Source organism: Ascaphus truei, chromosome 1, assembly GCF_040206685.1.
Source record: "Ascaphus truei isolate aAscTru1 chromosome 1, aAscTru1.hap1, whole genome shotgun sequence".
NCBI classification, from domain to species: Eukaryota; Metazoa; Chordata; class Amphibia; order Anura; family Ascaphidae; genus Ascaphus; species Ascaphus truei.
Window position 1 is genome coordinate 504,887,323 of NC_134483.1, and position 21,093 is coordinate 504,908,415.

Here is a 21,093-nt window from a genome sequence, read left to right on the forward strand (position 1 = left end):
TAAGTGGCTATACCAAATTCAGCGGTCTCCCCGCTTGCTACTGCAAAGCGGGAGACAGTTGATGCGTTTTCAAAATGAGTTTTTGCGCCGCGTGGGGGCGACACGGCGGGTGTTTGTCTAATCGCAGCCTCTGTGATGATAGAGCAGATCTGAGTCACAATCGTGATTTTCTTAATTAGAACCGGAAATCTACATATAGATGATAAAACTTTGCTACCAAAGGCTATCATATTAGTCCTCATTACAGATCCCGTGGCTGCAAAGGGATTTCACCCCTTTTGATGATAGAGGGGCCACCTATGCCACTGCTTATTTGGCTATGAATGGGGTTAGGGTTGTAAAATGTGTGCTATATTTCTGCAATGTATTTTTCTTGCCTACTGTATGTAGTGGTCAGTATATACATAGAAGATAGCCTGGGTAGGTAACAAGCATTACCTGTAGCCCGATATCGCATGTATTGGACCTTGGTGAATAGTATGTGAATTAGTCATTTTGCCATAATTCGCTACAGATGTTGCTGACATTGCAGTGGCAGAAAAGCCCTCTGAACACTGCTTGGCCACTGACCATATGCCTTTATTGAATAGGTTGATGGGAAAAAAAAATAGGGGATATCTCCAATTTTTTTAAATATTGATTATAGTGAATCTCCCACATAATGTTTCAAATGAGCGTGGACATGCAGGGGACCACGTTGTGTTTGTCATGCTTCTAGCTTCGTTCCGTTGCAGGAGTTTCCATAAACATACATTTCAGCCTAATGCATTATGCAAAGTCTGGGCTTTTTTTGGGGGGGGGGGGGAGCAGTGACAGCAGTTCAGTCACTGACGGCTCCTTTGTCATTTTGGAATCTTTAGCCTGACCTCAGTCATTGGAATTGCGATCTGCTTTAAGATTCTCATGACCTCCACGATCCTGTGGATAATGGATTTAGTGTGAGTTCAGCACGCACTCAGAAAAACAGAATGACAATGTTGATCCCGTTTTCCTGGCATCCAAATTTGTCTGTGCAGTAGGGACCCAAAACATTGGTTATTTTAGGTCTGTGCTTTTTCACCTGATCACTCGTATATCTTGGGTTGATAAATGCCTTCTCTGTGGAGTAAACTTGTTATAGGCTGCCTCAGGGGGGATTCGAGTCCAGTCCTCAAGCTCTCCCCCCTCGAGCTGGTCAGGTTTTCAGGATGTTCCTGCTTCAGCACAGGTGGCTCAATTAGTCCCTGCTTCAGCACAGGTGGCTCAATTAGTCCCTGCTTCAGCACAGGTGGCTCAATCAAAGGCGCAGTCTTCTCTGATTTAGCCACCTGTGCTGAAGCTGGCATATCCTTAAGACCTGACCTTTTGTTTTTTGAGAACTGGAGTTGCGTACCCCATGGCTACCTAAGGCACTTACCACATGGACATCAGGTTGTACAGATCATTATGTAATGTGCCCGTAACCTACTAGGTTAGTGGTAGATTCATATAATCTTAAAGACGGTTGTACCCAAGTTTCCTTGGCAGGGAAGGCTGTAAATGGGTATTACATTATTTTTTTTTGTAAATGTTATTCCCTGATTTATAGTATTTTATAAACTAATTTCACTTTTTCCCCCCCTTTAAATTCTAGGTACTGTCTGCACTACAGAAAGATAACCGAGAAATGGAAAACAGAAGCCCCGCACTTAAACGCTGAAGCGTCACAATCTGGGGGGCGGGTGATGCTGTTGGGACGAATGGCCAGGCTGTTGCTTTTCCCCTAAAATGCATGCAGCCGGGGGCTGCCTTTCTAATTCAGGACTGTGTCTCAACACTGGAATTGGCCTTAAAACATTTAAGCCCATTGTTACTATGCGGGAGTTTTCCATACGACACCTTCAATAGCATCAGAAGACTCCTTCACTTGAATGGACGCTGCAAGGTGTCTTATGAAAGGGCACCGCGTAGCGAATACGGGCCTTCATCTCGAAGGCCAAGCCTTAATATGTGCAGTAGAGTGAATGGCCGTATATTTGTGAATTGTATTCCGTTTTGCATTATGAACAACCAAATCCACCCGTTTAAGATTTACTCTTCCCACCACGTAGGAACCTTTGTTTGAGCAAATACTGGAATTGGCCAAGTGTTAAACCCCATGAAATAGTGCTGGGGAGTAGATGCTGACCTGATTGTAGTGGACATTGCAAGCAACAGAAGAAGAAAAACGGGCATTATTTGTTGTTCCACCTACCGTTTATTTTATTTCCAGTAAAGAATTATTAGATGCCATTTCTCAGTAACATTTTAAGGGGCATTTACCAAAGATAGCCTCATATCTGTAAAAATGTCAATCATTTAATCAAAGCAAGAATAACAAAAAGTACAGATGAAAATCACTGTTGAAGGTTTAAAGCCATAAGAAAAGGAAAAAAAACCTGAAAAACACTGGAGTGTCTCTGAGCACACGGATGGATTTTTATGCAGCTATGGCAGGGCGATGAAGCAGGTTTTCATAGTACATAAACATTATGTTTAAAACCATTTTGGGAAATAGTAGACTACTTCTAAAAAAAAATATTATTTTGGTTTTAAACGAGCCCAATTCTGAAAAATCACACATCATTATAAAGTATAAGTATTTAAAGTAGTCACATTTAAATGTAGTTGAAGATGTAAAGGACCATAAGACTAAACATAATTCCTGTACAGTTACTTTTGACACAAATTATTATTATTATTATTATTTTTTAAAGCGAAATATAAATAAAAAGTTTGAATAGTGGTCTGGGAAGAAAGTTGTCCATTCAATAAGCGTGAGATCAGCGCCATTACAAGTGCGAAATTTGAAACTACTTCATCCAGTTGTTATGATCTTTCCATTACTTTCTGTTCATAATTTTTTTTTTTAAAGATGGATTCTGTGAACAAATAGCGTAGCCATGCATTCCTTACGTGTAATAAATAAGCACTTTTATAGGGTTAATACTGGAATTTCCGTGTATGATCAAAATGTGTCTCTTGTTTTTAAATGTAGCACACAGAATGATATATGTACAGCTTTGCGTACCACCAAAGTTTCATAATAATTTTTCCATTCTACAAATGGTCAGCATAAACCTTTGATAGGCTTACACTTTCACGTATGCCCATCAAAGCCTTTGAACATATGATTTAATCTTTACTCAAAAAGTCATTCCTTTTTCAGACTTTTGCACGGTATTTGGAATTCTCCGATTCCGTTTGGTACATCATCTTTATCGCAGCTCTCTGTGTTCTGGTAAAATAGTTCATGTTTGATTTTTGTAAACATCGCTTGTGTAGTATTTTCACCAATCATGTTGGCTGCAAAATGGGTCTGGGAGGTGAAATGCGCATTAGGCCCAAATTTACTAAACACTGTACCTTAAGGCACACGTATCCATGCACTGACTAAGGCCGTGCTTATACAGTCGTGACGGAGACGCGACGTCGCCCAAAAACAAATGCATTGTCACCGCCGCGTGCGCTTATAGTAAGCGCGACGTGGCGACGCGATTTTTTGCAGCTGGGAATATTTGATTTTTCAGGGGCTGTCGCCTCATGTGACAGCCCCTGAACCAATCAGTAGCCTGGTCGCCCGCGCCGCCGCCGCAAAGCGAAATACAACTTTCGCTAGCAGCGATGGGTGACGTTGCGTCGCAGGCACTATACGCGCGGCCTACGGCATGACACTTTCTATAAATATAGGCCTGAGCAAAGGTCTACTGTCCTACATCATCGGGTTGAAAGTTTTTGGGGGAGAGGCATGGATAATGTGGACTTTTTCCGTCCCGCAGAAAATAAACATACTGTACCATACTGTTGAGCACATCTGCCCACCTAAAGTGCAGTTTGCTTACTGAAAAACCAACATATTAAGTAGCTGCAATACACAGACCTCTACATATTACTGGTTCTGTGTGCTGCTCCTTCTGCCCACTTTACAATGGCAGCTGTTAGGAATGTGTCACAGAAGACGGTCTCAAATGTTTTAAAGTGTGATAAAGGGCATTTGTTCCAGTTGCTTCATAGAAGGTTGAAGAGTCGATGTATGTTGTGTTTAATTTCCAGAGTGAATGTGTTTAGAAAAATGATTTGCTGCTTTCTATTAGCTCTGTGGTACTTAATGCCTCTTAGTCTCCTCCAGATGTAATGCAAAAAAAAGTCCCACATTGTTGGCTTTGTGCCACAAAATAAATGTAACCGTTTTGCATCTTGTTACCAGTACCCACACTATCAAGAGTATCAGGGTCTTTTATCGTTGGCACTCTTTGCATATTACTGTTTTTGGTGAGCGTTGCAAATTTTATTTTTCTGTCCAAGAGAATGTGTATACTTCTAAAAAGGATATATAGGTATTTGCTATGTTGCGTTCTGTGTTTTTGTTGCGCATTTATGTGTATATATAAAAAAAAAAAACCTGGTGAATGCAATGCCGATATTCCATTATGCACACCTTACAGAAGAAGTTCAGCTGGGAGGTTTTGCACGTGCATCAGTGTACTATCGCGTATTGGGACAGGTGCGAAGTACATTACTTAACCAGCTAGGACTATACCAAATTTTCAATTGAGAACTGGAAAGGATGACAAAGGGTCTGAACTCCAAACTCAAGACCCCCCAACAGATCAGGTTTTAAGGATATCCCAGCTTCAGCACATTGTGGCTCAATCACAATGATTGAGCCACCTGTGCTGAAGCTGGGATATACTAAAAAGCTGACCTGTTGGGGGGATCTTGAGGACTGGAGTTCAGACCCTTTGTCCTAGTTCATTCAGGGACCATAAAATATGCCATTTATTTGGTTCCGACATAGTGGGCGTTTATCTTATTAAATGTATGACCATCATTGCTCATTTTACTGTAGGCGATACGGAAACGTTTGTACTCTTTGATGCTCTAAGCTGGCAAATGCTGTTTCATTTTTTTTTTTTTTTAATATCATTTATCCATACGCGTATGCTTCATGCCCTCCCTTTTCACAATGAGTGGATGCTCTAGAGCAGGACTGGCTAACTCCAGTCCTCCAGGGCCACCAACAGGTCAGGTTTTAAAGATATACCTGCTACAGCACAACAACTGAGCCACTGATTCAGCCACCTGTGCTGAAGCAGAGATATCCTTAAAACCTGACCTGTCGGTGGCCCTTGAGCACTGGAGTTGGCCACTCCTGCTGCAGATGATGCAGGCATCCCTCCTCATTGTCGCAGACTTCCTGTCTAGTGACAGATCTGATCTCAACGGAATTTTGAACACAATAACGTAACGACAGAGTATTGGCATTGCAGAATAGTCCAAACTCTGTTCCTTTCCAATTACATGAAGCCTGAAAGGAAGAAGAGCAAACTAAAACGGTCCTCACTGGGAAATTCCCAATATCAGTCCTCAGCCACTTTTATGAAAAAGGACAGTTCGATGTCGCTGCTGCTTTTAAAAGCGGATTATGGTTCCTCCAACCATTTCCATTTAAGAAAGTGGACAATAATTATGCAATATTCGCAGTATGCACATTACGTGGAATCAAAGAATACACATTCAATGTATTATATACTGACGATAGGGTGACGATGTGTATAGCATTAAAGAAGTACAAACTGAACAAATAAGCAAGTGTAAGATGTTTTCTCTAAGTCGTATGAGGAGGAATAAAATTCAATGCAATTATCTCGAAGAACGGTTTATAATGTATAGTTTACTGTGTAAAAAATGTTTAATTTAGGGAAAATGGTGTATCCAAATTAAATTGTACTTTTTTTCAAGTGTAAATATATGGTTTTAGTAAATAAAGTCATGTAAAACCTTTGTGTTTGTAGTTTTCAATATATTTTGCGCACGCCAATGAATAGAAGTGATTGCGTCAGAGTGGCGCACACATACTCTGCGCAATGTGGTGGCACCGCGACCTGGGTTTACGGTGCAAAGCCTTCGAGCAATGTCAGGCCTAGTCCTTTGATTGGTACCAAGACATATGAGAAACAGGAGTGATACACTAACATATAGACCGATTGATGGTGATATAATACCTCATTTATTTTGATGTCTTTTTGATCAGTTCCAATCACAATCAGCAGCTATGTATATGGTATATGCTATTGCAAGGTATGAAAGGCTCCCTAGCAATTATTATTCCCTTGTGCCAACAAGGTTTGCTCATACGCACACAAAGTGGAAAAGTCAGAGCAGTCTGCAGTCCTCTTACTGAGCAGCACACATTGAACTGGTGCTGGACATTCAGTACCTAAATAATTTTTTTTTAAAGTGGAACACCCACCAATAGCTGCTAATATCAATAAAATAAATGTATATATATCTTTATATAGCTCCATCCAGGTACATGGCGCCTTACAATACACGTAACATTAAATTATAACCATGCCTATAGCCTATAACATGAACAAGTATGTATCAGAGGTGGAAATGGGCCAGTTAGTTGCACAGTTTCAGCTTCGCTGTTACATTTGTGGATATGAGTGTACTGATAAGCAGTGTATACCTATGCATTTCTGGCTATAAAATGAGTAGGGGCAAGAAATGTGCCTCTCTTAATATGCAGTAAAATTGCAATGTGTGTACTTTTCAGTTGCAGTTGTCTATGCACTGAATATATGGGGTTTGATGTACAGCAGGGCCTCGGGCTTTGGCGGGTTCAGTTCTACGGGCCCGCCGCAAAACGAAAATCGCCAGAAAGCAGAACCAGCGATTTTTGGAATGTGCGCATGCGCAAACAGGCAATTCCCCCCTTCTGCGCATGGGCAACCTCCGTTCTGCGCATACGCACCCTCGTCAACTGCCCGTTCTGCGCATGCGCGACCCCTGACTTCCCCGGTCTGCGCATGTGCAGACATGGCCGTATCAGCGGGGCGCTGAGAAGCGGGGCCTACCTGTGCTGTATATTGGTATTTTAATTACATTATTGCATTGAAATGTCTCCATGGGATTTTTGTGACCACTAGTAATATTTCACATATTCTTGTAATTGTCGGCAGAAAGGGGGTTTTCTTGGGAAAATGTCTGTCTTGGGTGAATTGGCTGGGATAGAAATGTCAATGTATTATTATTGTTATTAAACAGAAGTATAAATAATGTATTTGTATGTGATAAGTGCATTGAAATACTGAACAAATGACTGGAAATCAGAGAATGGTACAAAACACGATAATTTAGACTAGTGATGTACCTGGTCCTAAAACATACCCAGCTGGGTAGGTTTGGGGGGGAGGGGGGAGGGCGGTGGAAGAGAGCGGTAAGTGCAGGTCTGTGGAGGAAGAGGAGCAGGACAGCAGCCTGTGGCGGAGGGAGAGGAGAACAGCAGTTGGCAGTGAAGGGAGAGGACGGCAACCCGTGGTGGCGGGAGAAGAACAGGACTCCTGCTCCACTCATATGGTCCTCTTCTCCTGCCGCCACTGGCTACCATCCTCTCCACCGCCCGCTGTCCTCTGACAGCCGACATCCTCCGCCGACGTCTGCTATCCTCTGCTGCTCTGCTCTTGTCATTCTCCGTCCTCTTCTCCACCGTCCCGGAAGAAGGGGGGTGATTGTGGAGGAGGGCTGGGGGAGCAAAGCAGGATGGAAGTACCCAGTACCCAGCACCGGGTTCCTGGGCCAGGTCCGGGTAGTTGAAATATGACCGGGTAATTTCCGGGTACATCACTAATTTAGACTGTTATAAAACTGAGCAAGATACTGCTTAGGTTTGCTACTCTTTCTAGGTACAATATGACGACACACAGCGCACATATACAGACACATTTTGCAAGGCCAATTGTCGGCATTGGAGATGGGCAAATCTGTTCATATTCGAGCCACAAACGCTTCACCGATTTTTGAACAAAATTCAATTTGCACAAATATTCATGGGTGGTTTGGACAGTTAAAAATTTGGGCGAATCCAACTGAAACCGCCATCATTTTCCCTTTGAACGAATGTTATGACTGCTATATATATCCCCTGAAACCTCACTTCAAACAACACCTGGGATACTGGTATATGCTAATAGGATATGCAAAGTGTATTTGAATGACTCCTATTGGCATATATCCCAGATATCTTGTGTGCTCTGTTTTAAGTGTAGCCCTGTGTAATTTTGAGGTTACATGCCTTTCTCCTCCTGTGCAATAATCCCTGTTAAAAGGGCAGGTTTGCCAGGAGTGATCATGGGGTTTGCCCTCATCTCCTGTGATGCATATTGTTCAGTGAAGGAAGTGACATCAGGCTCTGTGTCCACTAACAGTGACACAGGGGTGGTGCCTACTGAATCTATATAATATGCAGCACGTCCTGAATTTAGTGTGTGTGCCTCACCATCTGAGTGAGGCGAGTCTATTCAGCAACCTGTCAGGGCTCTGGCAGTGTTTGTGGCCCTCCCTTCAGGGAGTGGTGTGGAAGACTATACCTCTTACTTCATTAGGGAGTAGGGGAAGAGTTAGACCTGCTTTCGGGGCCCTTGCCTGGGAGTATAAGGTCAGGGACTTCCTTTGGGTTGGCAACCTGAGAATGAGTGGCTAGACGACAAAGCCACTATGATGGGCGGCTGTCCATGTCTGCTGTTAATAAAGGATGCCAAAGAAAGAACGCTTCTGTCCTGTGTGTGGAGTCACTAAGAAAGAAGGTGCACATAGATATACTCTTTCAGAGACTCCTCCCTGCTACGCTGGGGGTCTGGAAGAGACGGAGGCGCTGTACCATGAGTGGGTATAACTCAGCATTACCTCAAAAGCTAGTCCTGATGCCATTCCCCTTAATACCATCAAGCAGGTGCACCACACTATAGCCATGTGTAACCAGAGTAGTATTTCCCTAGAGGGGCCAATCTGCGATTGGGGGGGGGGGGAGGGACCCGTTACGTAAGCACAGATGTCTCTTCCTGAGGGACGTTTCTTGGGATTTATGTAGCCTTTAGGACTCTAGTAAAAGAGGTCTCTCTTTCTCAGCGAATGATTGGCTAATCTCTAATCCGTATGCTGTTTCTGTTAAGAGCAATGCATATTCACGAATGGTGCTACAATCACGTAGTAGTTCAATTAAAAGTATTTTAACTTGATGATAAGGTTTATTTTCTCCTGTCGGAGAAACATAACATTGGTATTTATGTTGATGTACCACAAGGATTCTCTTCCCTCTCCACACACAAGGACTGGGTGACTATCAATTTTGCTGGCTTCAAATATTACTTCTACACAGATCATGGTAAAATATACCTATCCACAAAATCTCACACCTTCAGTTCAATCCAGAGTCTCTGCATGTCTAAAACGTAGCTACTCATACTTAGTTGAACCAGACTCCGTACTCTCCCTGACCCACTCAAATAGTTAATAGCGGCACCATCTATCCAGTCACCATTCGATTCCTCCCGCTCCACCTTCCAATTTCACATGCTTGCAAAATCTTGATGTTCATTCTTCGCAATATTGCCAAGCGTCTCTGTACAGCTGTTATTCTAATGTGTTGTCTTATCCTCTCCTGTATGAATTGAAGTAATCTACTACGACTGGTTTCTCTTCCTCCCAATCTATCTGAAATGTTGCAGCTAGAATCATCTAACTTGCTAGGGGAAACAATCCTACTAACCTCCCTCCCCCTAGCACATTTGACCTCACGGTGAGTTACACTTTCGGTACGTCAGTGGCGAATTTCCCTTTAGGACCGGTATAGGGTGGCAATATTTGGAGGCAGCAAAAATGTCTGCCGCCATATACAGATGCAGCGCTCTCGGGCCTGATGCGAAGGAACTTACATGTGGCGGCCACCTCCTTGCTGCTGCCGTACTTCAGGTATACTGGAAAAGAGACCCCCGCTTCAGCTACAAATAGGTCATGGGTTGTGGTGCTCCTCTGGGTTAGATTAAGGATATCAACTAGACGAGAAAAAGAAAACCCAGTTGCGGGCACTCTTCCACCCTACTGTGTATATCCGTTCTCCCTTAATATAACTGCAGTGGTAACCATGTATCTGTCATCATAACTCTGCCCAGGACATACTTGAAAACGAGAGGTAACTCCCAATGTGTTACTGCCTCGTAAAACATTTAATAAATAAATAAAATACTGGATGATATACGATAGTAGATTAATAAACTTTATTTACAAAAATAAGTGAATAAAATAAGGGGTGTTAAAATCGAACAACGACGCAGGAAAGTTCCATACTTCAGTACTAGGGTAGGTACTGGGATCTGGTAAGTATATGTAGGGGCTATGAAGTACAGTACAGTTTTGGGCGCCTACTAAGATTATATAAAATAACAGACCGTGTAACCCCACAAATATGTTGAGGGGAATATTCCCGTGCCATTGATCGATTTTTAATACATTATTTTATTCAATTATTTTTGTAAATAAAGTTTATTAATCTACTATCATGTTATTCAGTAAGGTGGCAGTGCCCCCACAACTGGCATTTATTTTTCTCGTCTAGTTGCCGCCCTACTTCTCCTTCTGAATCGCAGAGTCAAATGATGATGCACGGCGTCTTGTTGCCGTGGCAACGTGATGTTGCACCATCAAATGTCTTGTTGCGTTATGGCAACGCGACGCCACGTTGATGACACCACGGCGTTATTTGACGCTGCGATTCAGGAGGGCGGCAGCCACATGTAAGTGCTTAAGGGTGGCGAATCTTCAAATCCGCTGCTGATCACTAGATCCCCCCCCCCCTCCCTCTTACCTTCTCTCCAGCATCAGCGTCGTTATTTGACATCATGGCCATATGATGTTAAGGTGCCATGACACCGCGATGACATGGCGACGTGTCGCCAGAAGCCGGCTGAAAGCAGGTATAGAGTTACAGAGGCCTTGCGCGCTCCCCTGACATTTAATTTAAATGTTGTGGGGAAGAGCGTGGGGCCTCTGTAAGCGCCACGCTCCCCCTAAAAATCTCACGCTCTCCTGCTGGAATTCCTCTCCAGGCTTCCCATTCAATTCTACATCACCTATAAACGTTCTAACTGTGAAAGCTCCACATTTCTCTTTCCTCTATCTGTTTTCATTTATTGTCATAGCCCTTCTCATTCCACCCAGCATTCTCCCTTCGCAAACTGCAATGCACTTCCATGTAACAACCTCATTCGCAACAAACAAAGTTGACATAACCTGTGAATTCTGGACACCGGAATTGAACTACAGTATGGTTCTCTCGTTTTTCCCTGGTTTTATAAGCGGCAGTACTAAAAGATAGTAATGAAGGTCACCAGGAACTTTTCTCTTGCAATCAGACACACTTTATTTACACAGCATTGCAACATACTTCTTCCCTGGGTGCCCAGGCAGCACATGGCTTGTCACCTTTAACATCTGTGGATATCGGCAATCCCTTGCAGGGTACATGGGGCATTCATATATACCACCAGGACTCTTGTCAGGGGCACACTCTCATTCGAGGATCCACATCCTGTCACCTTCTGCAGAGCCCTCCTAGTCCCTACCTTGGTTGCAGGTGTGTATTTGTGGACCTGTATTTAGGCAGCTCTATTATGATACTATGAGGCCCTATTTAAGGCACCTCTACTGAGTATCACACACATCCCCAGAATTGGGTAGGACACTCCATCATGTGGTCCTAAGATCAATAAGGGACGCTTTCCCTAAATGAAAAAAATAATAAAGGTGACCATGCTCACTAACATATAGTTCCCGAGACGAAACGTGTCAGGACACGTGACTATGTTTCTAGCAACTAAGTCTATCATCACGCATCCTTGGTGAGTTGCCACAGTGTCGTTCTGTGGCTAACGAAATGCTTTTATTTGTGCGAGCTTTCGAGATACACTGATCTCTTCTTCCGGCGATTTTACAATGAATGAAGCAAGCAAAAGGTATACTTAAAAACAGTGTCTCTTGGAATGTTGTCTGTGCTAGTCCTTCCCCCGGTGTGGATGTGTTTTATGGCTAGAGGTATCAAAAGGTTCCTGAAAGCAAGTGATGTAAGAGTGTGTGGGTGTATCTGTGTGAATATAAATGAATGGAGAGCCCACAGTATATACAGTGCTTTACAAAAGGTGTGTGTGGAGTGGGAGTGGATATAAATGGTGTGTGTAGGTGTGGAAATGTGAGAGATTGTAGCACAACTAAAAGTGTGTGTGGATACTATGTGGTCCCTATTGGTGTATAGGGATGGAAAAACAAGGAGTATTAGTATGTGTAAGAGACAGCTGTGTGTGCATACATATAGCACAGTATGTACAGACATGGCCTACAGCGTTCATGGGAAGAGAGTTCACTTGTGTCAGTAATGACTCATAAAATTTCGATCTCTGTTTAGGCCACTGCTAAGTGTCCCGAACAGTTGCATAAATTTGTATTCATGCAACCGTCTACCTTTCGGTGTTTTAAGATTACCTTTGAGTATGGCAACCCTCAGATCGTTCATCTTATGGCCAGAGTCAGAGAAATGTTCGCCGACAGGACCGTCTCTTGTTCCGCGCGTGATGCTGTGGCGATGCAGGTTCATTCTCTTATTTAGCCCCTGACCTGTCTCACCTATGCAGTAGCAGCCCCCTGGGCATTTCATGCACATGATGAGGTACACGACATTGCTGGAAGAACAGATGAACCTTCCTCTGATTTTGTATTCCCGATTCCTGTGTGGTATTTGTATTGTGTCCGCTGTGAAGAGCATTGCGCAGGTTTTGCATCTTGGGTCCTGGCATGGTTTAATCCCACATTCAGTTGTACTGCTGTATACTATATATATATATATATATATATATATATATATATATATATATAGTAATATATACACACACACAAATATCAGTCCAGAAACAAGGCACTCACATATGCGTCGATAAAGGTTGTATATAGAGTGCAGAGCATCCAAGGCAACACATCTGATATTAGAAATCAGGACAGGCACAACAAGATCCAAAGGTGAAATGTATTCCTCAACCTATTAAGCCCCTAAATGTTTAAAAACAAAGAGTGAACTTTATACAACTACTGCAGCGGTCATATCCCTGACGTTACCATGACAACGCTAGGGTATATATACGCCTCTCTCCTTGAGGGGCGTTGCCACCTTGAGAAAGTGTCATTGGATGCGAAACGGCTGTCAGTGTGCTACGTTATCACGTTCGAGGCATACCTGTGACCCCGGAAGTAACTGAGCATCCAGCAGCCGGGTCTACGAAAGTTCATCTAGATTCATGCATGCTCCCCCTGAGCATTGCAAGGGAGCCATTCATTATGCTACATTTGTACTCTCATCAACGGAGAGTTTAGTTGTTAGCAATTAGCCTTCAACACGGAGCTCCACGACTTTGCCCAACCACCCAGGTGAACGCTGTTCTTATCCTTGGCACACTCTTTTGTTGAGTCCTGGGTTGCTATGTGTTCACGTTAATAACGGGATATTATCCTACTGTGACTATAGTAGGTAGAGTCATGCACGCCCCTCCCTGAGCTGTGCAAGGGAGTTACATATAAGCCTCCCAACAGAGACCTCTCCCACAGGGAAACTAGTTACTAGCTATCAGCCCCTAACATTTTAGCCTTGTGACTTTCATCTATACAACAACTGTCACAACATGCCCACCTGAAGGGAGAATACTACTTTTACCATGGGGCTAAGCTGTTATCAATAGGTTACTTCAGACCATTATACAGTATTGTATGTCTTTATTTATATAGCGCCATTAGTGTACATAGCGCTTCACAGTAGTAATACACGTGGTAATCATATAAATAACAAATAATATAAATAACAGGTCATGGGAATAAGTGCTTCAGACATAAAAGTAACATTAAGGAAGAGGTGTCCCTGCTCCGAGGAGCTTACAATCTAATTGGTTGGTAGGGAGAACGTAGAGAGAGAGTAGGAGGAAATTCTGGTAACTGCGTCCAGTATTATCCACAGTGCTATTCATATGCTTCTTTAAGCAAGTGTGTCTTAACATGGGTCTTAAAGGTGGATAGAGAGGGTGCTAGTCGGGTATTGAGGGGAATGGCATTCCAGAGGTGCGGAGCAATCAGTGAGAAAGGTTTAAGGCGGCAGAGGGCTTTAGATACAAAGGGGGTAGAAAGAAGACATCCTTGAGCAGAACGCAAGAGTCGGGATGGTGCATAGCGAGAAATTAGGGCTCAGATGTAAGGAGGAGCAGAAGAGTGTAAAGCTTTAAAAGTGAGGAGGAGAATTGAGTGCGAGATGCGGGATTTGATCGGAAGCCAGGAGAGGGATTTCAGGAGGGCAGACGCGGAGACAGATTTAGGAAAGAGTAGAGTGATTCTGGCAGCAGAGTTTAGGATAGAATGTAAGGGAGACAGGTGAGAGGCAGGAAGGCCGGACAGCAGGAGGTTACAGTAATCAAGACGGGAGAGAATGAGGGTCTGAATCAGAGTTTTAGCAGTCGAGCAACAGAGGAAAGGGAGTATCTTTGTGATATTGCGGAGGAAAAAGCTACAGGTTTTAGAAATGTGTTGAATGTGAGAGAGGAGCCGAGTGGGACCCCTATGTAGCATGCTTTGGCTACTGGGTGAATGATCGTACTTCCAACAGTAATGTGGAAGGAGGTGGTAGGGCCAGGCTTGGAAGGAAGTATGAGGAGCTCTGTTTTTGCCATGTTAAGTTTAAGGCGGCGGAGGGCCATCCAGGATGATATTGCAGAGAGACATTCTGAAATTTTGGCTTTTAAAGCAGGTGTAAGGTCGGGGGTTAAAAAGTAAATGTGTGTGTCATCAGCATAAAGGTGATATTTAAACCCAAGAGATGTTATTAGGTTACCTAGCGAGAGTGTGTACAGAGAAGAGGTCCCAGGAAAGAGCCCTGGGATACCCCCATAGAGAGATCGATAGAGGAGGAGGTGTTAGCAGAAGAGACACAAAGTACGATGGGAGAGGTAAGCGGAGATCCAGGATTGAGCTTTGTTCCGAATACCAAGAGTATGGAGAATGTGAAGGAGAAGAGGGTGGTCCACGGTGTCAAATGCTGCAGAGAGGTTGAGTAATATGAGCAGAGTGTAATGACCTCTGTCTTTGGCAGCATGGAGGTCATCAGTTATTTTAATACAAGACGTTCAAGGAGTTTAGAGGCAAAAGGCAGGAGGGAGACAGGTCGATAGTTAGAAAGACAGGTAGGGTCACGCTTGCTGTTTTTGAGTAATGGTATAACTGTTGCATGCTTGAGGGAGGAGTTAAAAATGTGTGTGAGCGTAGAGATTATAGTAGGAGCAAGAGGTTTTAGGAGATGGGAGGGAATGGGGTAAAGAGGGCAAGTGGTAAAGGGAGAAGAGGAGATCAACAGTGACTCATCCTCCTCTGAGACAGTGGAAAAAGAGTCCAGGAAGGCAGGAGGAGAGTTAGGAAGCGGTGAAGGATGGATGGGAGGAGTAAACAAAGGGGATGTTCTGACGTATGGATTCCACCGTTTCCTTAAAATAGTCAGCAAGGTCCTGAGGTGAGATGGAGGAAGAGGCAGCTGAGGGTGATTAGTAGAGAGTCAAAGACAGAGAAGAGTCAGCGTGAGTTAGACTTGTGCGTGTTGATTAGTGAAGAAAAGTAGGTTTGTTTAGCTTGAGAGAGGGCAGAGTTGAAACAGGATAGCATAAATTTGTAGTGAAGGAAGTCTGCGAGAGTGTCAGATTTCCTCCAGAGGCGTTCAGAGGAACGAGTGGAGGAACGCAGCATGCACATGTGGGAATTTAGCCAGGGTCTGGAGTTAGAAGGGTGAGGACGGCAGAGAGAAAGTGGGGCGTGTAGATCAAGAGAGGAGGGTAAGGCAGAGTTGTAGTTCCTGGACAGGTTGTCAGGGTCTGTAGCAGAACTGAGAGAGGAGAGGGAGGAGCGTAAAGTGGACTCAAAGACTGGTAGGTTAATAGAGCGCAGGTTTCTGCAGAACTGTGGGGTAGATAGAGGTGGAGAAGGGGAGAAGTGAGAGAGAGAGAATGAGATGAGGTGATGGTCAGAGAGAGGAAAAGGGGAAATGGAGAAATCAGAGAGATTTTTTTTAGTGAAAACCAGTTCTAGGTAGTGGCCATCCTTTTGGGTGCTGACTGCAGTCCACTGTTGAATGCCAAAAGAAGAGGTTAGAGAAAGCGGGAAGGCCAAGGGAGAGAGGATTCATCAATGTGGCAATTGAAGTCTGTAACAGGGGAGTTATCCCTGTTCAGGAAATGTGCCTCTAATCCAGCAGTGTGTTGGTTAACTGCTGGTAGTCAATTAACCAACACCACCTGCCTGATTAGGTTTCTTAGAAAAGCATGTCTTTGAGACAGGAAGTGAGATTATTCCTGAGTCTCACAAGTTGTGGGACTGACCATAGGGACAGATGTCTTGAGCCTGCCAGAAGAAAAACTGCACGCTGCTTGCAAGATACAGTGGAAAGCACTTCTGAACCTGAATGCTGATATAGCCTGAGGAAAAAGGCAGCAACCCAGGAACAGAGAAGACTTTCCCTCCAACTACAAGACAAACAGATAAGACTTTCCTTTATAAGACTTTGTATCTGCACATATCAAGATATATGTTTGGGGCTGGGAGACATGCTAATCTAAAGCAAGTTGTGGACTGCATAGGTTTCACTAGACATACTCCCAAGTGAACAGAAGCTTTGTTTGACCCCTTGTTTGTATGATTTTCTTATGTTAAGGAAACAGGCGCAAAAAAAGCCTTATTTAATTTCACCTTAACAAGTCTCCATTGCATACCTCTGCACACGTCCTCCTACAAAGTCCCTAAGGAGAAGAACAAGGAGTCTGAGGAGAGAAAGAAAGAGAGCCAGGATTCAAAGTGAGAAAGGCAGGAGAGGGATGAGTAGAGGTAGGTGTTCAATAAATGACAGGGAAAGGAGAGAAGATCTGGACAGTGTGAGCCTCAAAGGAGGGAAAAGCAAGAGAGGGAGGAATAGGAAGGATTCGGTAATGGTAGAGAGGAGAGCAGGAGCCCCACACCTCCACCCCTGCCATCAGGGTGCAGTGTGTGGGAGAAAGAAAAGACACCATAAGAGAGGGCAGCTTCTAGAGCAGAGTCAGACTGAGTGAGCCAGGTCTCAGTTATAGCAAATAGGAGCAGAGAGTGAGATAGAAAGAAGTCATGCACAGAGAGGAACTTGTTAGAAAGGGAGCGAGCATTCCAAAGGGCACAGGAGAATGGGAGAATGGTAGGGGATGGGTATGAGGTTAGAGGGTTTGACACTAGAAGGAGTAGAGGTTGCATTTGGCAGGCAAGGACGAGAGCATGTAGGAATAAGGCAGGGACCAGGATTGGGAGAAATAGCTCCTGAAGCAAGAAGCATGGATAGAAAGAGAATGTGTGAGGATGATTTGTAAGGGTGTGTTTTAGTGCTGGGGGTATAGCTGTGTAGTGACAGAGGGCACAGGTAAGAAAGGAGTTCATGTGAACTGAGAAGTGGTGAAGGAAGGAGAGATGGAGATACATGAATAGAGTTAGAGACATACTGAGGCTGGTAGAAAGAAGTGCATAATTTGAGAAGTGAGGTCATAGCAAATATAAATAGTAAAGGCGGCATCACAGCAATAGTCATGTGCTGAGTTGTGTGGTCTGGTATAGATAATATCCTCCTTTCCAGCGTAGTTCAAATGCAGGAATCAGGGACAGTAGGTGTTGTCCACATCTGCACTTCTTTTGAACTTCCTTTTAAACTTCAGCTTTTCTGCTACTTACAATGTGCTACATGGAGATGTGCTGCAGTAGCACATATACATTAATATGGGAAGCAGGCATCAAGACACAATGTTAATAAATGTTGCGTAAAATGAGTGTATCTTTCAGCATGATACACCAACCTGTATGAGCTGCACTGTTTAGCAACAAGTTTTATTGGTAACAAAGGTTGCTACATATAATCATTACATGATCAGTGTGAACAGCGCATGAGCCATATTATATTGTGCTCTGTATAATCTTAGTACAGAATTGGCACCAACAATCTTCTTCACTGGGGTTTTGCACATGGTAGATCCTGGTATTGTACTCAATAATACCACACCTGCTACACAAGGAGTTTTTAATACATTTGTTCTCTAACCTTACCGAATTAACACTACACTATCAGCTATTGACAGTTATCGCTTTTTGAAAATACATCTACAGAGGGCACTACGGTATTTAGTTTGGACTTAAGGGTGACCATACCCCGTTTCATCCAATTATACCCTCTAGCCGGTCTTCAAAATACTATTTGGTAGTAGTGTTCAATATATTCAGGAAGGTGATTCTTGTTAGTGTGCCCACCATTATTTTATCATCATTATAACCAGTGTTCGACAAACCTATACATTTGCTCGCCCCGGGCGAGTAAATATTGGCCCAAGCAGCACACGTTTGGTACTAGGTGGCGAGTAGATTTTTTTGTGTGGCGAGTAGATTTTTTGGTGATTTGTCAACCACTGATTATAACTATTAAAGTTTGATTTTAAATATATCTCATCATTACATCCATTAGGAGTGCTACAATAGGGGCATTCTTTTCCAGCCTTATTCGCTTATAAGGTTTATGTACATATTAGCCCCAGCACCCTAATTCTTATTGAGTCGCTAGAGTGCTTTCTCCCTCTTCCCCCTTTCCCACTTGTATTATGTATATAGAGTGCAGAACATCCAGGTGTCAGTAAGGCAACACATCTGATGAGAAAACAGGACAGGCACAACAAGATCCAAAGGTGAAATGTATTCCTCAACGCTCCTAAATGTTTAAAAACAAAGAGTGAATTTATACACTGCAAACAATGAACTGTTTTTAATTTGAAACAGTGAAATCTAAAAAAAAAAGTTTTAATCTAGGCCAGGGGTGGGGAACGTCCGGCCTGCGAAATCATTTGGTCCGTCCCCCGTGAGTCAGGGGGTCCGGCCGTGTCCCTCGATAAATCCCGTCACCTGGTTACCACTGGGTGACAGGATTTTACGCGCTCGCGCTGCGCCTGCAAGAAAGGAGGGGGAAAAAAAACCTCCCCCTTTCCTGATTGGCTGCCGCGTGTTGGCATGTAAGGTTTTTTTTTTGGCCTCACATCAGCCCCCCCCCCCTCCCCGCACGTCCACAACAGAACAAGTCTGTGGAGGGAGAGACACCTCAATACCGACCTCCTTCTCCCCACACCGAGCAGCAGTTGCGGAGGGCACCTGCTCCGAACCCCCCCTCTGTGTGTCTGAGTGTGTGTGTGTCAGAGTGTGTGTGTGTGTGTGTGTGTCAGAGAGAGAGTGTGTGTGTGTCAGAGAGAGAGAGTGTGTGTCAGAGAGAGTGTGTCAGAGAGAGAGTGTGTGTGTCAGAGAGTGTGTGTGCCAGAGAGTGTGTGTCAGAGAGAGTGTGTGTGTCAGAGAGTGTGTGTCAAAGAGAGAGAGTGTGTGTGTCAGAGAGTGTGTGCCAGAGAAAGAGTGTGTGTGTCAGAGAGTGTGTGTGTGTGTGTGTGTGTCAGAGAGATAGAGTTTGTGTCAGAGAGAAAGTGTGTGTGTCAGAGTGTGTTTGTCAGAGAGTGTGTGTGTCAGTGTGTGTCAGAGAGAGAGATAGAGTTTGTGTGTCAGAGAGAGAGTGTGTCAGAGTGTGTGTGTCAGAGAGAGTGTGTGTGTCAGAGAGTGTCAGAGCGAGAGAAAGTGTGTGTGTCAGAGAGAGAGAGTGTGTGTGTCAGAGAGAGAGTGTGTGTCAGAGAGAGAGTGTGTCAGAGAGAGAGGGAGTGTGTGTGTGTGTGTCAGAGAGAGAGTGTCAGAGCGAGAGAAAGTTTGTGTGTCAGAGAGAGAGTGTGTGTCAGAGTGAGTGTGTCAGAGTGTGTCAGAGAGTGTGTCAGAGAGAGTGTGTGTGTGTGTGTCAGAGAGTGTGTGTGTCAGAGAGTGTATGTCAGAGTGTGTGTGTGTCAGAGAGTGTGTGTGTGTCAGAGTGTATATCTGAGAGTGTGTGTCAGAGAGAGGGTGTGTGTCTGAGAGAGTGTGTCCGAGAGTGTGTCTGAGAGTGTGTGTCAGAGAGGGAGTGTGTGTCAGAGAGAGAGAGTGTGTGTCAGAGAGAGTGTGTGTCAGAGAGTGTGTGTGTCAGAGAGAGAGAGTGTGTGTCAGACAGGGAGAGTGTGTGTGTGTGTGTCAGAGAGGGAGAGTGTGTGTGTGTGAGAGAGGGAGAGTGTGTGTGTCTGAGAGAGGGAGAGTGTGTCAGAGGGAGAGAAAGTGTATGTGTGTCTGAGAGAGGGAGTGTGTCAGAGAGGGAGTGTGTGTGTGTCAGAGAGAGGGAGTGTGTGTGTCTGAGAGAGTGTCTGAGAGTGTGTGTGTGAGTGTGTGTCTGAGAGAGAGTGGGTCTGAGAGCGAGAGTGGGTCTGAGAGTGTGTCAGAGAGAGAGAGTGGGTCTGAGAGAGAGTTGGTCTGAGAGTCTGAGAGTGACAGTGAGTCTGAATGGGTATGAGTGTGGGTCTGAGAGTCTGATTTCCCTCCCCCTGTCCGGTATGTGTGTGTGTGTGTATAGACACCAACCCAGTCAGCCATAGTCACCCACCACCCAAGAGTCAGTCAGTCACCCAAAGAGAAGCAGTTCCAGCCATCACATTAGTGGTGAGTTAATTAAATGTTTGACCAAATATAGCAGGCTAATTTTTAAGTTGATAATTTTGTATGGCCCTCGAATGATTTTTTAAATATCAAAATGGCCCTTGGCAGAAAAAATGTTCCCCAACCCTGATCTAGGTCCTTCTACCAAATTGTTGTTTTGATCTGTCTCCCATTTTGTAGTGTTCAAATCAAAGTCGGTAAAGGGGGATGTGAACATAAGGTCAACGGCCAGAGAATTGGAAATTGTGTTGCGGTCATCTGTAGAGAAGCCGGGGCGTGAAAAGGAGTCCTGTAGAAGCATCCTATTGATTTGGGTGACGTGATGCATTTTCTCATGCAAGGGCATCGCTAACCATGTTATACTTCGGAAATGAAAGATTGAATGCTCTATAATGCTCTTGCACTCTCCGTTTTAGTATTTTCATATAGAGATGCCAGATCAATGGAAACTTACAAAGTACCGTTATGCAGCACTTGATGAAATGCCAGCAGTGAATCTATTCTACATCAACATTTTTGGCCATATTTACTAAGCCATGCTACTCTTGCATGGCCTGTTAAATATGGCCTTGTATGGCCAATTCCAGTTAATGGTATGCAAGGGGTCATATGGAGTAACACGATTTAGTAAATATGGCTCAGTCA

General features: G+C 44.0%; 1 protein-coding gene across 1 annotated transcript in view; it reads left to right on the forward strand.

Moving 5' to 3' along the window:
- Positions 1–5,781, forward strand: part of TBC1D14 (TBC1 domain family member 14) — a 96,772-nt gene extending 90,991 nt beyond the window's left edge. Inside the window, exon 14 of the mRNA XM_075565173.1 lies at positions 1,613–5,781. Within this exon, the coding sequence (XP_075421288.1) occupies positions 1,613–1,678 (66 nt within the window). The 3' untranslated portion in view covers positions 1,679–5,781. The remainder of the gene's footprint in view (positions 1–1,612) is intronic.
- Positions 5,782–21,093: the final 15,312 nt, after the last annotated feature.